This window comes from Narcine bancroftii, chromosome 12 (genome assembly GCF_036971445.1).
Source record: "Narcine bancroftii isolate sNarBan1 chromosome 12, sNarBan1.hap1, whole genome shotgun sequence".
NCBI classification, from domain to species: domain Eukaryota; kingdom Metazoa; phylum Chordata; class Chondrichthyes; order Torpediniformes; family Narcinidae; genus Narcine; species Narcine bancroftii.
In genome coordinates, this window is record NC_091480.1 from 29,339,996 (window position 1) to 29,354,358 (window position 14,363).

The following is a 14,363-nucleotide window of genomic DNA, read 5'->3' on the forward strand; positions in this document are numbered from 1 at the left end:
TCTTCAATCTAATTAATTGATTCCTCTCCAAAGCTTGTCAATGTGTTGCAGCAGGATATCATGTACATAATAGGCAATTGCCAACTTCGTGGGGAGGGTGTTAATTGCAGGAGATTAACTGTGGAAGGTGTAGGTATGTGCTTTGTCTTGTGTCCCATTTAAAGGCAAATTGGTTTTGCCATTCAGAATTAATACTACAGCAGCGTGGTATACGTGTGTGCTCGTTACACGAAAATATATTTACATAATTTTTGATTTTTTCACGCATTACATGCGTGTGCTCATTATATGTGTGAAAACAATGTACTTTGTCAATAAAATCCAATCAAAGGACAATTCATGTGTGATTCAAGAATTGATCTGAGATGTGAGCACCAAAGATTTTCATGCAAATGTATTAATTTTTGAACAACTGCTATGTGAATAATATTTATTCTAAATGGAGTTAATTTAATATTAAATGTTGTATGTTTTAAGTTGGACAAATTGTCCATGTCCTGGTGCTCAGAGGCTTGATGAAGATCCACAGTTAACCATCTCCTGCAGCAAAAAAATAGCTGAACGTGATGACGAAAATAGCTGGGAGTTCAATGTTTCTATGCTCCTGTTCCTAATCTGACATTGTGGTTTGGTTTTTCTCCAGCTTGATTGTGTGGCTGGGAGACTCTCTTCTAATGGAACTGAAGTCAACTTGAACACCTTGCCCAGTGGTGTCCTGCTGTTCAAGTATGTTACATGTCTTTTCAAGTTATGTTGTTGAATAGACTTTTACACAGTTCCCAAAGAGGAACAATAAATGGACAACATAATATATCTGGGAAGTAGGCCCCAGAAATTGTAGTGCATCACATTAGGTGTGCTGCATGACCATAGGCCTGCTGTGACAACAAGACTGAATCAAAGACCAGGGCTTTGGGGAAGAAGGGCTGGATAGTCAGGAAAGATGACACTTCCTGTGCATCCAACACACAAAAATTAAACCTCATGTCAGGAAATGCTAGTTCAATTTTCTCCAAGGCAAAAAGTGAACTGAATTATGTCTCACTTCAAGAATATGTACATTACAACTCCTGTTATCCGGAATACAAAATCAACCGGCCACCTCAACCCACCGGCAATAAAACAAATTGCAAAAAAATAATTAAGTAAAAAACACAGAAGTGTCAGTTTTGTGCACGTGGCTGTTAGTTTGCCAATCACGTGACAAACAACCTCAAGCGACTGGATAATTAATGTGTGCGGAATCTACCAATCCCCATAGGTGCCGAAATACCAGGGGTTTATGCACATTTTCTATTGAGTGGCAATAAATTGAGAATGGCAAGGAGGTCTATCAAGTGGGACAGGCTGGATTGGAGATTAAAGCCTATGAATTGGCGTTGGGAAATGACTTCATGTCGTCATTATAACCTGTGTGTATTTTCCATTTCACTTTATAGTTATCAATACTTCAGGACTCTATCTACCTGCCGGGAATTCTTCAAATCAGTCGGGAAATCAAATAGAAAGATCTTAAGTAAAGTCTTAGCAAGAGAGCGAGATGTTCTGAAAGATGCCAGGACATGTTTGGTAAGTATTTAGGGTGAACTCGGGATTGATGAAATGGACATCTTGGACGGACTGAATAGTGTGGAAAACCTGAATTCATACAGTCGATCACACAATTTAAATTTCTAATGAATATGTAATTCTGACACTTAAAGTCAGGTGAAGTTTTCAACATTGTTAATCAGTGTGATAAAAGTTGGAGACCCACTGAGCTGAAGCGGTGTTGGGAAATTGAGGTGGAATTCCAAACCAGCTGATATTCTTCCATGTTCTCGATGCACTGACAAATTGTAGCAATGTTCTTGCACGCAATGAGGGTGGTCTTAAAGTAGGAATGATGAACAGAGTTTAATTTGTGCTTGCAGAATTAATGTTGCTCTTTTCATTACAATTCAGGGAGTTACCAACAGCAAGAACCTGACGAAGGAGACCTTGACAGTACTAAGTGGCTTGGTCTGTGAGCTTGATGGATCCACTATCATGGCATCTGATATATCTGTTCTGGATGAATTGAAGAAATGCGTCACATATCGAGATGATCAGAAACGTGCAATTGAATATCGCCTTCAAAGTGGAAGCAGCAAATATGGGTGAGTGTGAACTCTTCACAAATTACAAAATAAAGTGCACCAGAATGTCTGAACTTCATCTCTCATGACATCTAGTATTACTGGGCACTCTCTTTGGATACCATTTAAATGACATGGAAGCAGCTGCCTTTAAACAACAGCACTCTTATTTCTGAAACCTGTCACCTTTTAACAAACGCCAGGAATCAATGTATGTTCCCCCGTGGCCTCTCTTGTACTCGGAGCATCATTTTCTTGTGTTTTGGAGATGAAATGATCGAGGTTATTTTGCTGAGGTTTCCTGCATCTGCAGCTCTTGATTTCCCTTAATTATTTCCTTTCCTGGAATCGCATATTCCTTGGCAGTCTATACTTTGTACCAGTGGTACATATGCTGAAGTTGGGTGGCTGTACTAAAATGTAAAGAGGGCCTTGCTTCATTTTGCTATCTTTCCTGAAAATTCCAATTGGGAATAATTTTCACAGCGACTTGTCATTTGTGTTTTTTGACTTTGAAAGTTAAATCTTACTCATTAATTTTCACTGTTCCTGTTGAACCTCGGGTATGAAAATGCTTGACTAAAATTGATACTGTTTATTTCAATCCTTTAACTCAGAGAGATTCTTGTTTGTCTGTAGTTTTCCTTCATCGTGGTCATCATCTACAATACGATCCCTCGGATATCTTCCTTTGGCTTTGACTGACACATGGAAGCAAATAAACAAGGTATAGGTTACGTGAATGAAAGTTGATTAAGTAGCTGAATTTGCAGCATTGTGAGCTTTGTTATTTCCCTGGTTCAATTGCCACCTCTGCTCCTTCTTCTCATCTACCACAATAGGACAGTCCCGTTTCCCAACCATCACATTCTTCACACGACCCTGGTTCCGCAACTTTGGCCTGGTCCCATCACCCTGCTCAGCTTCTGACTTAGGCAGCACTCTCCCACTGTACTGGCTGTAGCCTGTTTTGAGCTCAGTATGATTTGGTGAAGCCCAAATTGATACATTCCCAAGTTGCGATAGGAAAATGCTGCACTTCTTTCATCATTTATTGGATTCGTTTTGTTCCAACATGTTTGTCAGTTGAACTTGACATTAGTTTTGGATTTTTGATGGGAGGAATTGATACTGACGTGTTAAGTGGTTCATTAATGGCTAAATGGATTACGATCCTCTTCCTAGCTTTTCAGGTTACATGTTCAGTTGGAAATTTGATGACAATCTCTACCTTTACTGTTTTACCCCATATAGCCTACCCTTTATGAAGCTCTGCCAAGATTTATCAAGAAAATCAAAAGATCGAGACCTCCTGGGGAAGTCTTGATATTTATTAGTCAGCTCCAATTACGAGGAATATCCAACAATACCGCAAGTATGAAATTAGTTTTAGACTGTGCTAAATAATAAACATTATGGGTTAGACTTGTGTAATGATGCAGTACTGGTTTGATAATGCAGATAGAAGAATCAATAATACTGAGATGGAAGATCAGGTGCTTTGATAATTCAGTTGATTAAATAAATGAGAAATATAAGCATGCTATTGGCTGTAATGGTGACCATGGATTGGCTGCTTCCCCTAAACACTCACTTAGTCCACGAATGACCTTTAGGGAAGGCAATTTGCTGCACTGGCCAACCAGGCCTTCATTTGACACCACCACCATGGATTTGGTTGACTGTCAGCTGCTCCCTGACATACCTTTGCAGTTCACATGTGCACAGTTCACAATTCCTATCGACTTGCCTCTGTAATCCTTCCAGAACTACTAATATGTAATAAAGTGTTCATTCATTCCCTAATATTATCTAACAGTCTCACACCTTTGTGCGCTGTGTACATCCTTTCCACTTCCATTTGCTGATGTTCAACCCCACCCGCATCCCCACCTTTCAGTTCATTTTGTTCCTCCCTGCACCTGTGTACTTCTCCGAGAGAACACTGGTGACAGTCCTGTTGAAGAACAGCCTGTCCAGTTGAAAAGTTGTCTCCTGACCCAGAACCAATTCTAGTGTCCAAAAGATGTCTGCGTTCTCTTCATGCAGCTTTCCTCAAGTTTATCTCGATTTACCCTGCATATCCATTCATTTTTATTCTCACTGGCACATGGCACTGGGAATATTCCTGAAATCATTTTCTCCTTCTTGACTAACTCCAATATCACGGGAATAAACATTCATCATATTGGTCTCATGCTGCCGTCCACTCATCGATCCCAAAATGATGACAGCAGGAAGTGATGCATATCTCTTAACCTGCCCCTCCTGTCATCTTTCACCCAATGGAACTTTCTCTTGGCAGCCTGTACAGAGGGAGAAATAGCACCAGAGGATATCAGCGACCTTACTCCTGCAATCTATCGTGCGTCCCAGTTGGACCTTTGTTTGAGTGATGCTGTGCTGAAAGACGGTGTTCTCCAGCTGGGATCGCTTGCCTTTGATCCAGCTCAGTTAAAAGTTCTGAAAAAGAAACTTCTTCGTGTAAGTAAACTTTGTAAAAATTCAGTACACAACAGTTCCGGAGAAACTCAGCAGGTCATGCTGCATCTACGGAAAGCAAAAGTCCATTGATGTTTCAGGCCTGAGTCCTTCTCTACAATGTACTGAAAATCAGGCAGATGCCCAAATAAGAGGGTGGGGGCTGGAAGCCGAGTAGGTGTTAATGGATATGGGTTAGAGGGTGAAAAAGATAAAGGAGCTGAGGGGAGGCTGAGAAAGATAGTTTTCTGATTGAAGAAGGAAGGGAAGGGTGTGGCGAGCTGAAGGACTGGAGACAGCGGAGAAGGGAAATCAGGTGAATGGTTTAAGGGGGTGAATAGAAATTCAAGTGCCCCCCCCCCCCCCATTTACCTCTTGTCTTGCTGTTGTCAAAACCCCAATTGCCTTTTCCTTTCAATGGATGCACGTGACCTGTTGAGATTCTCCAACTTTTTTTGTACTGCACTAGATACCAACATCTGCAGGCTTCTTATTTATTTCCTTGTATAAATTTTCTCAGGAAATGGAATAATAGTTTTACATTGAGGACACAGGACCTTGGACCAACCAAGTTCATCCCATTCGCCTTTGTTTCGCCCCTATGCCTCTCAATGTTTCTTGTCTCAATGTCCGTGAAGTTGTGCAATGATTCCTATTCTACCAGTTCCTCTAGCAGTATGTTGCATGTATCCACCACCCTCCATGTGACCTCCTGTGTTGGTTAACAGCAAATATCCTGTGTTGACAATATGATGCAGAGAATGGTAATTATTACATTAAAAAAATGTCATCACCTGGGGCAGGAGCATAAGAACTCTGTGCCTGTTTTACATACAGAGTCACAATTATTTTTAATCAAATCCTGAAATGTCAGCTGAGGCCTCTGTTTAAGGTCTAAATCCCAAAGTCAGCTCCTTTGATAACAGATTCACTCTCAATAATCGCAACAGACTGAAGTAATGAAACTGATAACTTTTATTAACTATGGACTGGAACAGCCATCAATCTCATTGACTGATCGAGGTAGAGTCGAATGGAGAGCATGGAAAGGGCTATGGGTAGGATTGGTCTTGGCTGCAGCCAATTGTACCACAATAACGGAGAACTTTCTCAATAAGAAAGGAGGGATTACAAAGTCAATGTCAAATTCTGACTGGGGAGGTGTTGAAAGAATCTCCAACTATTTAAAATTTGTGATCGTAACTTTGAAAAAAGACTGGGTGTATTGTATGCCAGAAGTAAGTTATGAGGAGGACAGGATGGCCTACAAATTGGCAGCAGTTAAGTCAACAGAAAGCTTGGTGATAGAGGGTAAGATGGGGGTTATAAAGTTTTGTATGTTGGTAGCAAGTGTAAAAAAGAATATTATTTATATAGTGCTTAATTAATGACTGATGTTTGGAAATGAGTAAAAAATCAGGTAAAATACGTTTTAAATTTAAACAACACAGTAACAGTCCCTTCTGACCCAAGACCCATGCCATTCAAATATAACAATGACCCTCCAGCCCCTGAATGTTTTTGAAGACTGAGGTGACCGGGTGGATATCCATGCACGCACAGTTGGAAAGTGAAAGCTCCTCGCAGAGAGCGTCAGTTTGAAACCTGGATCACTAGTGCTGTAATAGCGCTGTGCTTTCCGTACTTATAGAGGGCTTTTAATACACTACTGTACGGTGCTTTGATATCACCATGTCTAGAAATGGTGCAAAGAAGTTTGGAAATCTTTTTTCTGCTGTCCGGTTCTTTGATGACATCATGTCCAGAGCAGTAGATATATATAAATTTGACCTCTTCATTTAAAGAAGGCAGTGTTTGGAATGTCATTCAAGTGATTCTTCAAATAAAGGAGTTGTGTTGTGAGGACAAGTCGAGTGAAACAGGCCTTGGGTCTCTGGAGGTTAGATGAATGGAACCCTAAAATAGTTAAATGTGGCTTGACAGGGTGGATAGAGGAGGGAATCTAGAATTGGGGCCTGTTTAGGATAAAGGATTGCCCATTTAAATTTGATGTTTTGCATTCTTAATCCTCTCTCAACCTTCGAGTACTGGGCTCTCTGAGTCATTTTGCATGTTCAAAGTTGACGTAGATTTTGGCTAATGGGCTCAACAGTGATTTAGGGATCCGGCAGTTGAAGCCACAAATCAGATCATTCAAGAGCAGTTTGAAGAGCCAGGTAGAGCATGAATAGAGAAAACCTCTTCTAACAAAAGGACTGAGTTTCATGATGTTGTATTTCCCGAAATAGATTTATCCCAAGGGGCTACCAGAAAACCAGATTCAACTGTTGGGCAACATATCCACTGTATTTAATGCAACAGAAGTCAGCAGCTGGAATATCACTCGGGTTGAGACACTTTCTGCATTGATGAAGCAACAGCTGGACAACACAACGGTACTGACACCAAGAAAATCTAAATGCAAGCAGTTTGCTATCTGCAGGGAGATTGTGATGTAATCTGGAATTTGCTTTGCAAAACGTGATTATACATGGAATGTTGTTACTTGAAGTGATTTGTAATCTACTTCGCCCAATGAGGTAGAGAAGTGCCCTAAATGGTGCAGAGAAAACTAGACATGGGGTGCAATGGATGGGAGTAAGAAGACAAGAAAAGATCACCATTTGACAATGAATAATCATCTTCTCTTCAAATATCTTTCAACAGGTGACGGTCATTATTACACAATTTCTGCAGTCAGGCGGTAAACTCGAAGCAGTTTCTTTGAAAGGCATTGGTGGAGCCAATTTGTGCACTTTGAATCAAGAACAGCTGAAGACAATTTCCAACTTGACGTAAGGATATATCTTTCAATGACCAGTTTTCCGTTAAAACCATCTGATTTCCTGAGTTACGAAGTATCACTCAGTCCAAGTGATTATGCAGCAATGACGAGACATTTTGTATTCCAACTTTACATTTCACAGTTCGTTCTCTAAGGAATTTTCTTGAGACATAAACTGACAACTGGGAAATTATAAGCATCGGTATGACCTCCAGCTTATTGATGTTTGCCATTTTCTGGCAGTGTTTTAATTTAATATGGGTGAGGCCCAATGCAAACAAGAGGAAGAACAACTCACATTCAGCCTGGGCAGTCAGCAGCCCAAATGTTCGAACGCAGAATTTCTTAATTTCAGGTAGTCAGTCCCCTTTCTTCTCCAGGACCATTTCTACTCTTCCCCCTCTCCCCTTCACTTTCCATCCTTATTTTTGTCCTATTTCCCGCTCAACCTCACCTGGCTCCTGCCTATTCTGATTTCCCCCTCCTCTTTGGTTCTGTCTGCTTCCACCTCCTCCTCACTGGCTTCTTCCACTCTTTTCCCACCATCCTCTTTGGTTCTGCCCAGTCTCTCTTTACACCACCATTTCTCCTAATTACCCTCTCCACTCTGTACGACTCGTTCTCCTCCACTTGAACCCTTTGGTTTTCTTGCCTCTTCCCTTTTACTGGCCTCTGCCAACCGACTGCTACTGTCTGTCATGGTTCACCTCACCAATCCCACATGGGCCCCTGTCCTACCCTTCACACCTTCACCTCTTAAACTAAATACTCCACGTCTCCAGTCTTGACCATCCCTTTTCTCCTGGTGACACTGCTCCACTGATGAAATGCTCCAGCCAATCAAATTTAGCTTCAAATTCCAGCATCTGCAGTTTCAAGTGTGTCGAAAGTTATTCCAGTTTTCTCCAATATGTCGAGGAAGGATTTCTTACAGCTGGAGTCATAATGATAATTTAATTATTGAGAGTTTTTGTTTTCCTCAATATCTTTGCATTGGGACATCTTCTTCCAGGAACCAGTTTTTCTTGTGAACCTTGATGCTGGGTGTGCAGCCATTCACTCAGATGATGGGTGGAGCCACTCAGACCTGTCAAGGTGAAAATGCAATGTTTACATTTCAGCTTTTGATCTGGTCTTATCAATAGTATGAATTATGCTCCCAGACACAGTTAACAGATTGGGTAAATTTCTTGAGCTGCAGGTGTTACAGAGTTCTGTGTTGTGTATTGGGCTATGTGTTGTGTGATTTTGTGTTAAAAAGTGACAGTTTGCCTTAAAGAGCCAAGGTAAAGGTAGACTGCTGAGAGAGTGGGAAACGGACTGAGCATGTGCAGAAAATGATGTAAAAATTTCTGGACTTGGAAGATTATCCACCACTAGGGGTGCTGTGGAGTGGAAGGAGGCCCAGAGCATGAGTCATGGACTGGAGGACAGTTTAGAATGTTGAGATTTGAAAAAGCATGAACATTCCGAAGGCAGCCAGAAGGATCCAGACCAAGCCAGTGTTTCCTCTCCCTGCAGCAGCACAAGATAATTGAATTTTGTGCTTTCTCTCTCTCTCTCTCTCTCTCTCTCTCTCTCTCTCTCTCTCTCTCTCCCTCCCTCCCTCCCCCTCTCTCTCTCTAAGATCTTTTGGCTTCATTTTACCAAACAAGCTGAATTTTGTTTTGGCTGGGGAATTTATTAGTTTCACACTGTTATAGAAATTTGCATAGTAACCAGTGGGCATTGTTATATAATTGGGGTTTGGAATCAAAGTTTGAAGGTGAATTTTTTGTTAATAAAGTAATTGTTCATCTTGACCCCCGTGTGATATGCCTTCTTTGTGGTTGCTGCTTTGATCTTGTAACACAAGGTACTCATTCTGGTCCCTCGACCTGATGGAATTGCAGAGACACTGGTTAAGATTTATTTGTCACTTTTTTCCTCAGGGATGCCGGAGCTCTGGATCTTTCTATGTGTACACGGGAAAAGCAGCGTTTGCTTTATGCTTTGGCTTTCACTGCTCTCATTTCTCAACGAAACAGCCCAATTGCCTACTTTCATCTGATAAAGTCATATGTTGGTAGGTTAATTTTTTTTTAAATTGGCCGATTGTCTGAATTCATCACAACTTCCTTTGTGCATTGGTTTTTGAACTAAACTGTTGAAACTGCCACAATCATATTTGGAATGTGCCAAGTGAGGAATTTGTCAATTGTCAGTGTTAAGATACAATGAAGTTGTAAGATGATGAAATCTTAAGAACCAAGTTGTGAAGCATCCAGAGTTAACTCTGGATATTTAACTCTGTTTAATACAGTCCACCACTATTGAAGCAGAACTCCTGTCTGAACATGAAACTGAATAGGGCTCAAGCCTTATCAATTGTCCAACAATTGACGGGAACCCAAATCAGTAAAGGTATAAACAGAGGCTCAAATAACTCAGTGATTAGAGCACTGATATTGTAAACCAGGGTTTGCAAGTTCGCTCCTCGCTGAGGCCTTTTTTCTATGAGTGGCGCTGGATATAGTGGCGACAAGGTTGAAGAATCTCACGTGTGTTATATTCTAAGTGTAGTATTACGTATTGAAAAGGTTAACTTTACCTTAACGTGACCGTAAATGTCCCTGTCCTAATAATGCATCCGTATGACTAATACTCCAAATTCAGTGGATAAAATAGATGCGCTCTTGCATCAAGGAGATCAGATCCTTTTCGATCACAGGGAACCCGAAGAATCCCAGTGCAAAACCCATCCATCAAGCATAGGATGTGAGGGGCATGGTTTAAATTTCTTCGGCAGGTCTCAGATAATTTTGAATATGGAATAGACCAACAGATGGTTGGCCTTTCATGTCATAAACAGGGTACCCTAAAAATACACCCCCTTTTTTTTGTCCCTGTGTATGCTTCCTTCACCTTCAGTAATATTTGGTTTTTGCCTTTACTCAGCCCTCCACATAAAATTAGAAAATATCTCTCTTTTCTTCAGGTGGTGCCCAAACTGAGGATCTGAAATATCTGGCAAATAACAAGGTCAATATGGACTTTTCAACCTTCAGACGATTGGATCCTGAAGAAGTAAAGGTACGTAGAGACCAAATGTTGCATTATTTCATTAACATTGTCATGGTTACAATTTTCTTAACTTCCTATTTCAATCTCACCTCAGTAAATACCCTCTCTGAGTCTTCAATAATGTTCTTGATTGAGCTGTTGAATTAGATCATGGCTGGTCTTTGGCTACTTTCTTGTGCTAACTCTTGACCTATTGATCTCTGCTTCAAATATGTTCAGTGGTGACTCCTACATAACCATCAAAGGGCAGCAAATTCCAAATATTCACTGCTCTGGAGGTGAAAAACCATCTTCTCTTATTTTTAGTATCAGTATCCACTTATATAAAGAAAAACCTTGCACTGATCCTTTCTAAACCTCTTTGCCATTTCCTTGAACCTAAGCCTATTTGTCTTGAAAGTTTTGTATAGTGTAACTCAAAGGTTCAAAGTTCCCTTTGTGGTAAATATGCATGATGTACGGCATCTTGATTTTGTCTGCATAAGCCAAATAAAATAGTGTCCATGAGCTTTGCCCTGCGTCCCTGACAATAAGCGGCAAAGGAGAGTCTCTTCAGAGACACTGAGTGTCAGTGGATTCACCTCCGGTGCTTCTGCAATCTCACAGACTTCTGTCCAAGCAATTCAAATCCAAATCTACAAGACAATCAGGAACTTTCCTGCAGCCGGGGCCCTTCGGGGGCTCTTCCTGGCATCAGCACTCTCCCGAATCCAGGTTCTAATGCCTGGCTCTTTGGAACCTGTCCCCAGCAGCCTGCAACTTGTGTGGATCCTTTGACCGCAAGCCACCAGCAGCCCACAGCCTGTGTGGATCTTTTGACCGCAAGTCACCTGCAGCCCACAGCCTGTGTGGGTCCTAGAGCCACTGAGCCCCTCGCTGATCCCCAGCCATGGCCACCTTTCTGTAGGGTAATCTCCAGTGCTTCTCTCTTTCAACAGGAAATTTTCTCACCATTTCTGGTGCCCAGTGTGAGCCATTATCAAGTGCCCCAAATATTGCATCCTGAAAGCTTATCCCATTTTTAAAAAATCTCTATCCATTTATCCGTTGAAATGAAATTCAAGATAAGGTACAAAATATTTTGTTGCAGTCGTCATTCATTAAATGTCTGTCTGTTTATTTATTTATTTTCAGAAACTGAGTGCTGATAATCTGATCAATTTGCTTGGATTTCACCTTCATGCTTTGCAAAGTGGAGCGAATGAAACTGTAGTAAGGGTTTGGGTGGCCTCAAACAGTGAGGCTGATGTGAAGAAACTTGGCCTGACAGGAGGTATTCCAAATAATACATCAGGTAATTTCTTGCCAAAGTGTTCACTATCAGTCAAATTTTGTCTTCAAATCCTGCAATATAATCTCCAGATGATAACTCCTGGTTCTGTAGTTTTGTCTCTGCTGCTACTTTGTGGGCATTGCACAATTTGATGTTGGATAAAAAATTGGTGCCTTTATCCTCAGCGTGGTAATGGATGCTTTAACAGGTTAAATTCCACAAATGTAGAGAATCGTTCAGGTCAAAATTCAGTTGCGAAGAGTTGTTCTGTGGCACCAGGCGATCTAATCAAAACAAATGTTGATTCCAATATTGACTTAAGTCATCAAGATGATTTGATTAAGTTTAATGACATGCCAGCTCGAGCATCTTCTGACATTGTTGCGCTTCACTTTTCTCTACAGAACCCGACATTGACAACAAAGTAAGAACATCTCACGACTTTATATCTTCCAAATGTCTTGCTTGGCCTCTCTGTTTTTACAGAAAGTTTAATTTTTGTAAATCTTATCTAGATTGCCGATATATTTTTAAATGTTGTAGATTTAGGAAAAGTAATTGATTGAATAATTACTCTTTACTTGCAACACCATTGTGTGTTAATTTAAGACGATTCAGGGTTAAAGATCTTATTGTTTCTATTCCTTAGCCTATTAACACCACAGTTAATGGTAAGTGCACTTTCTACATTATTTTTGAACATAACCAATTCTAGTATTGTAATTCCAATGTAATAAGTTTTTCATTTTAATTCCTCATGCAGAAACTATGTTGTGTCGAGCAATAGACAGGTAAGAATCCAAAACATCTGTTCTGTGTAGTTTCCCTGATTCTGTCAACGCTTCAGTGAACGATATCTCATACTCAAAATATTTTGTTGTACATTATTTAGCAATATTGAAAACTTAAATCACATTTTATTAACCTCAAATCATGAGATGTAAATGGTCGGAAAGAAACTGTTTGACTATTTGTTACTCACAGTGACATCTTTCCTAACAGTAGATGACTTTTTCTCCCTGTAGTTCGGCTTTGAAGACTTTCCTGCTCAATATTAGTGTGAGTCAGCTCTGCTTCTTCAACATTACTGACTATGCCTGTGCTGAGGTAAGTTCTCGTCAGTCAGACTTTCACACAAAACAGAAATTGTAGGCATTTGTGTGTTATGACATCATCTTAACAGCTGTAATCAATACTTTTTGCACAGATTATTCAAAGAAATGAGTCAAGATGTAAGGCTGCACACTTTAGAAGGTGAAGCAGAAAATTGCTGGGAGCAATCTGGGGAATTAGGAAATCACTGATCTTTCAGGACGAGTCTCTGCATCAGGTGCTGATGCAGGGAATCGATCCAAAATGTTGACACATCCTTTCCTCCATGGATGCTGCAGTTTCTCCAGCTGATTTTTGTTTTAAAAGGCTAAAAGAAATGAGACACTTGCAAATATTTACATCAGAATGTTGGAATGCTTGAAGCTAATAAATGTCTTTTGAAATGATTTCTTTTCAGACTGATCTACTCGCCTCCAGATTAAGCAGTGATAACCTGGTCGAATTGTTTAATTGTTTCACTGGTCCTAACGCTTTGAACAGGTCAGATGAAAGTGCACTGACCATTTTTGTTCGAAAACTTAACAGAACCACCCTGACCGAGGCCCTCGACAAATTCAACAACCAGGTAACTGCTTAGTTTTTGACACACTTTCTATGGAAAACATAGTTTGCCCATCTGTGCTTCACATAATTTTATTTCACCTTTCAGCCTCTTTTATTCCTGTAAAAACAGAGCTAACCGATCCAGATAACTCCAACCTTTAAATCCACGCGACATCTTTGTGAATCTCTTTTGCATCGTCTCTAACTTAATCTTATCCTACTTTTCATGTTGTGACCAGAACAGACAAAATAACTTACAGATATTTTCTACAGTTGCAGCATAATGTCCCAACATTTAGCGCCTGAATCAATGAAGACAAGCGTGCCTTGAACCTTTCCACATCACCTTGTCTCCCTGTGTTTCCACTTTCAGGGAACAATGTACTTGTATGGCAAAGTGCCTCTAACATCAATGCCCTGGACCATGCCATTCACTCTGAATGTCCTACCCTGGTTTAACTTCCCAACATCCATCACTTCACACTTTGTATTGACATCAAGAACAAAATTGGTCAGGAAATAAATTAACTAACCATCCAAATGAGAGATTTTTTTTGTTGCCTTGAATAGTGCAGAAAAAGTACCCACTAAATGATTGCCTTTTGTTTGGCAGGAACTAAAATAAGGGAAAAATAATCTTTAATAACTTTACAACACCCCATCCCCAGGCACATTTCAGCCAACAATGTATTCTTGAACCAATATGAGAATTTGTTTTGGAATGGATCTCCAGGACGATGCTGTACCCTTGGCATTCACTCATCACAAAATATTAGCCATCGTGCAATGTACTGGCTGAATATGGCTTTGTTTCTTACACTTGCATGTTTCCACTGAAGACATAAACAGTAACAGGTGTAGCCTATTGATTTTACTTCACAATTTCATTTTATACAATTTACTGAGTTCTCTTATAAAAGGAAGGATCACGTTTGAGATCTGCGGTGACTAAACGCTCTTTGTTTGCTGAGTTTATACACAATACTTT

General features: G+C 40.3%; 2 protein-coding genes across 2 annotated transcripts in view; both read left to right on the forward strand.

Annotated features, from left to right (window-relative positions):
• Nucleotides 1-7,057, forward strand: part of LOC138746590 (uncharacterized) — a 133,601-nt gene extending 126,544 nt beyond the window's left edge. The window contains exons 69-75 of the mRNA XM_069904881.1: nucleotides 644-726; nucleotides 1,440-1,569; nucleotides 1,945-2,138; nucleotides 2,757-2,844; nucleotides 3,372-3,492; nucleotides 4,423-4,601; nucleotides 6,848-7,057. Of these exons, the coding sequence (XP_069760982.1) occupies nucleotides 644-726; nucleotides 1,440-1,569; nucleotides 1,945-2,138; nucleotides 2,757-2,844; nucleotides 3,372-3,492; nucleotides 4,423-4,601; nucleotides 6,848-7,057 (1,005 nt within the window). The remainder of the gene's footprint in view (nucleotides 1-643; nucleotides 727-1,439; nucleotides 1,570-1,944; nucleotides 2,139-2,756; nucleotides 2,845-3,371; nucleotides 3,493-4,422; nucleotides 4,602-6,847) is intronic.
• A 189-nt stretch (nucleotides 7,058-7,246) lies between these two features.
• Nucleotides 7,247-14,363, forward strand: part of LOC138746975 (uncharacterized) — a 199,015-nt gene continuing 191,898 nt past the window's right edge. Inside the window, exons 1-9 of the mRNA XM_069905734.1 lie at nucleotides 7,247-7,393; nucleotides 9,315-9,448; nucleotides 10,361-10,455; nucleotides 11,581-11,740; nucleotides 12,124-12,143; nucleotides 12,369-12,390; nucleotides 12,483-12,510; nucleotides 12,745-12,826; nucleotides 13,230-13,397. Coding sequence (XP_069761835.1) covers nucleotides 9,340-9,448; nucleotides 10,361-10,455; nucleotides 11,581-11,740; nucleotides 12,124-12,143; nucleotides 12,369-12,390; nucleotides 12,483-12,510; nucleotides 12,745-12,826; nucleotides 13,230-13,397 — 684 coding nt within the window. The 5' untranslated portion in view covers nucleotides 7,247-7,393; nucleotides 9,315-9,339. The remainder of the gene's footprint in view (nucleotides 7,394-9,314; nucleotides 9,449-10,360; nucleotides 10,456-11,580; nucleotides 11,741-12,123; nucleotides 12,144-12,368; nucleotides 12,391-12,482; nucleotides 12,511-12,744; nucleotides 12,827-13,229; nucleotides 13,398-14,363) is intronic.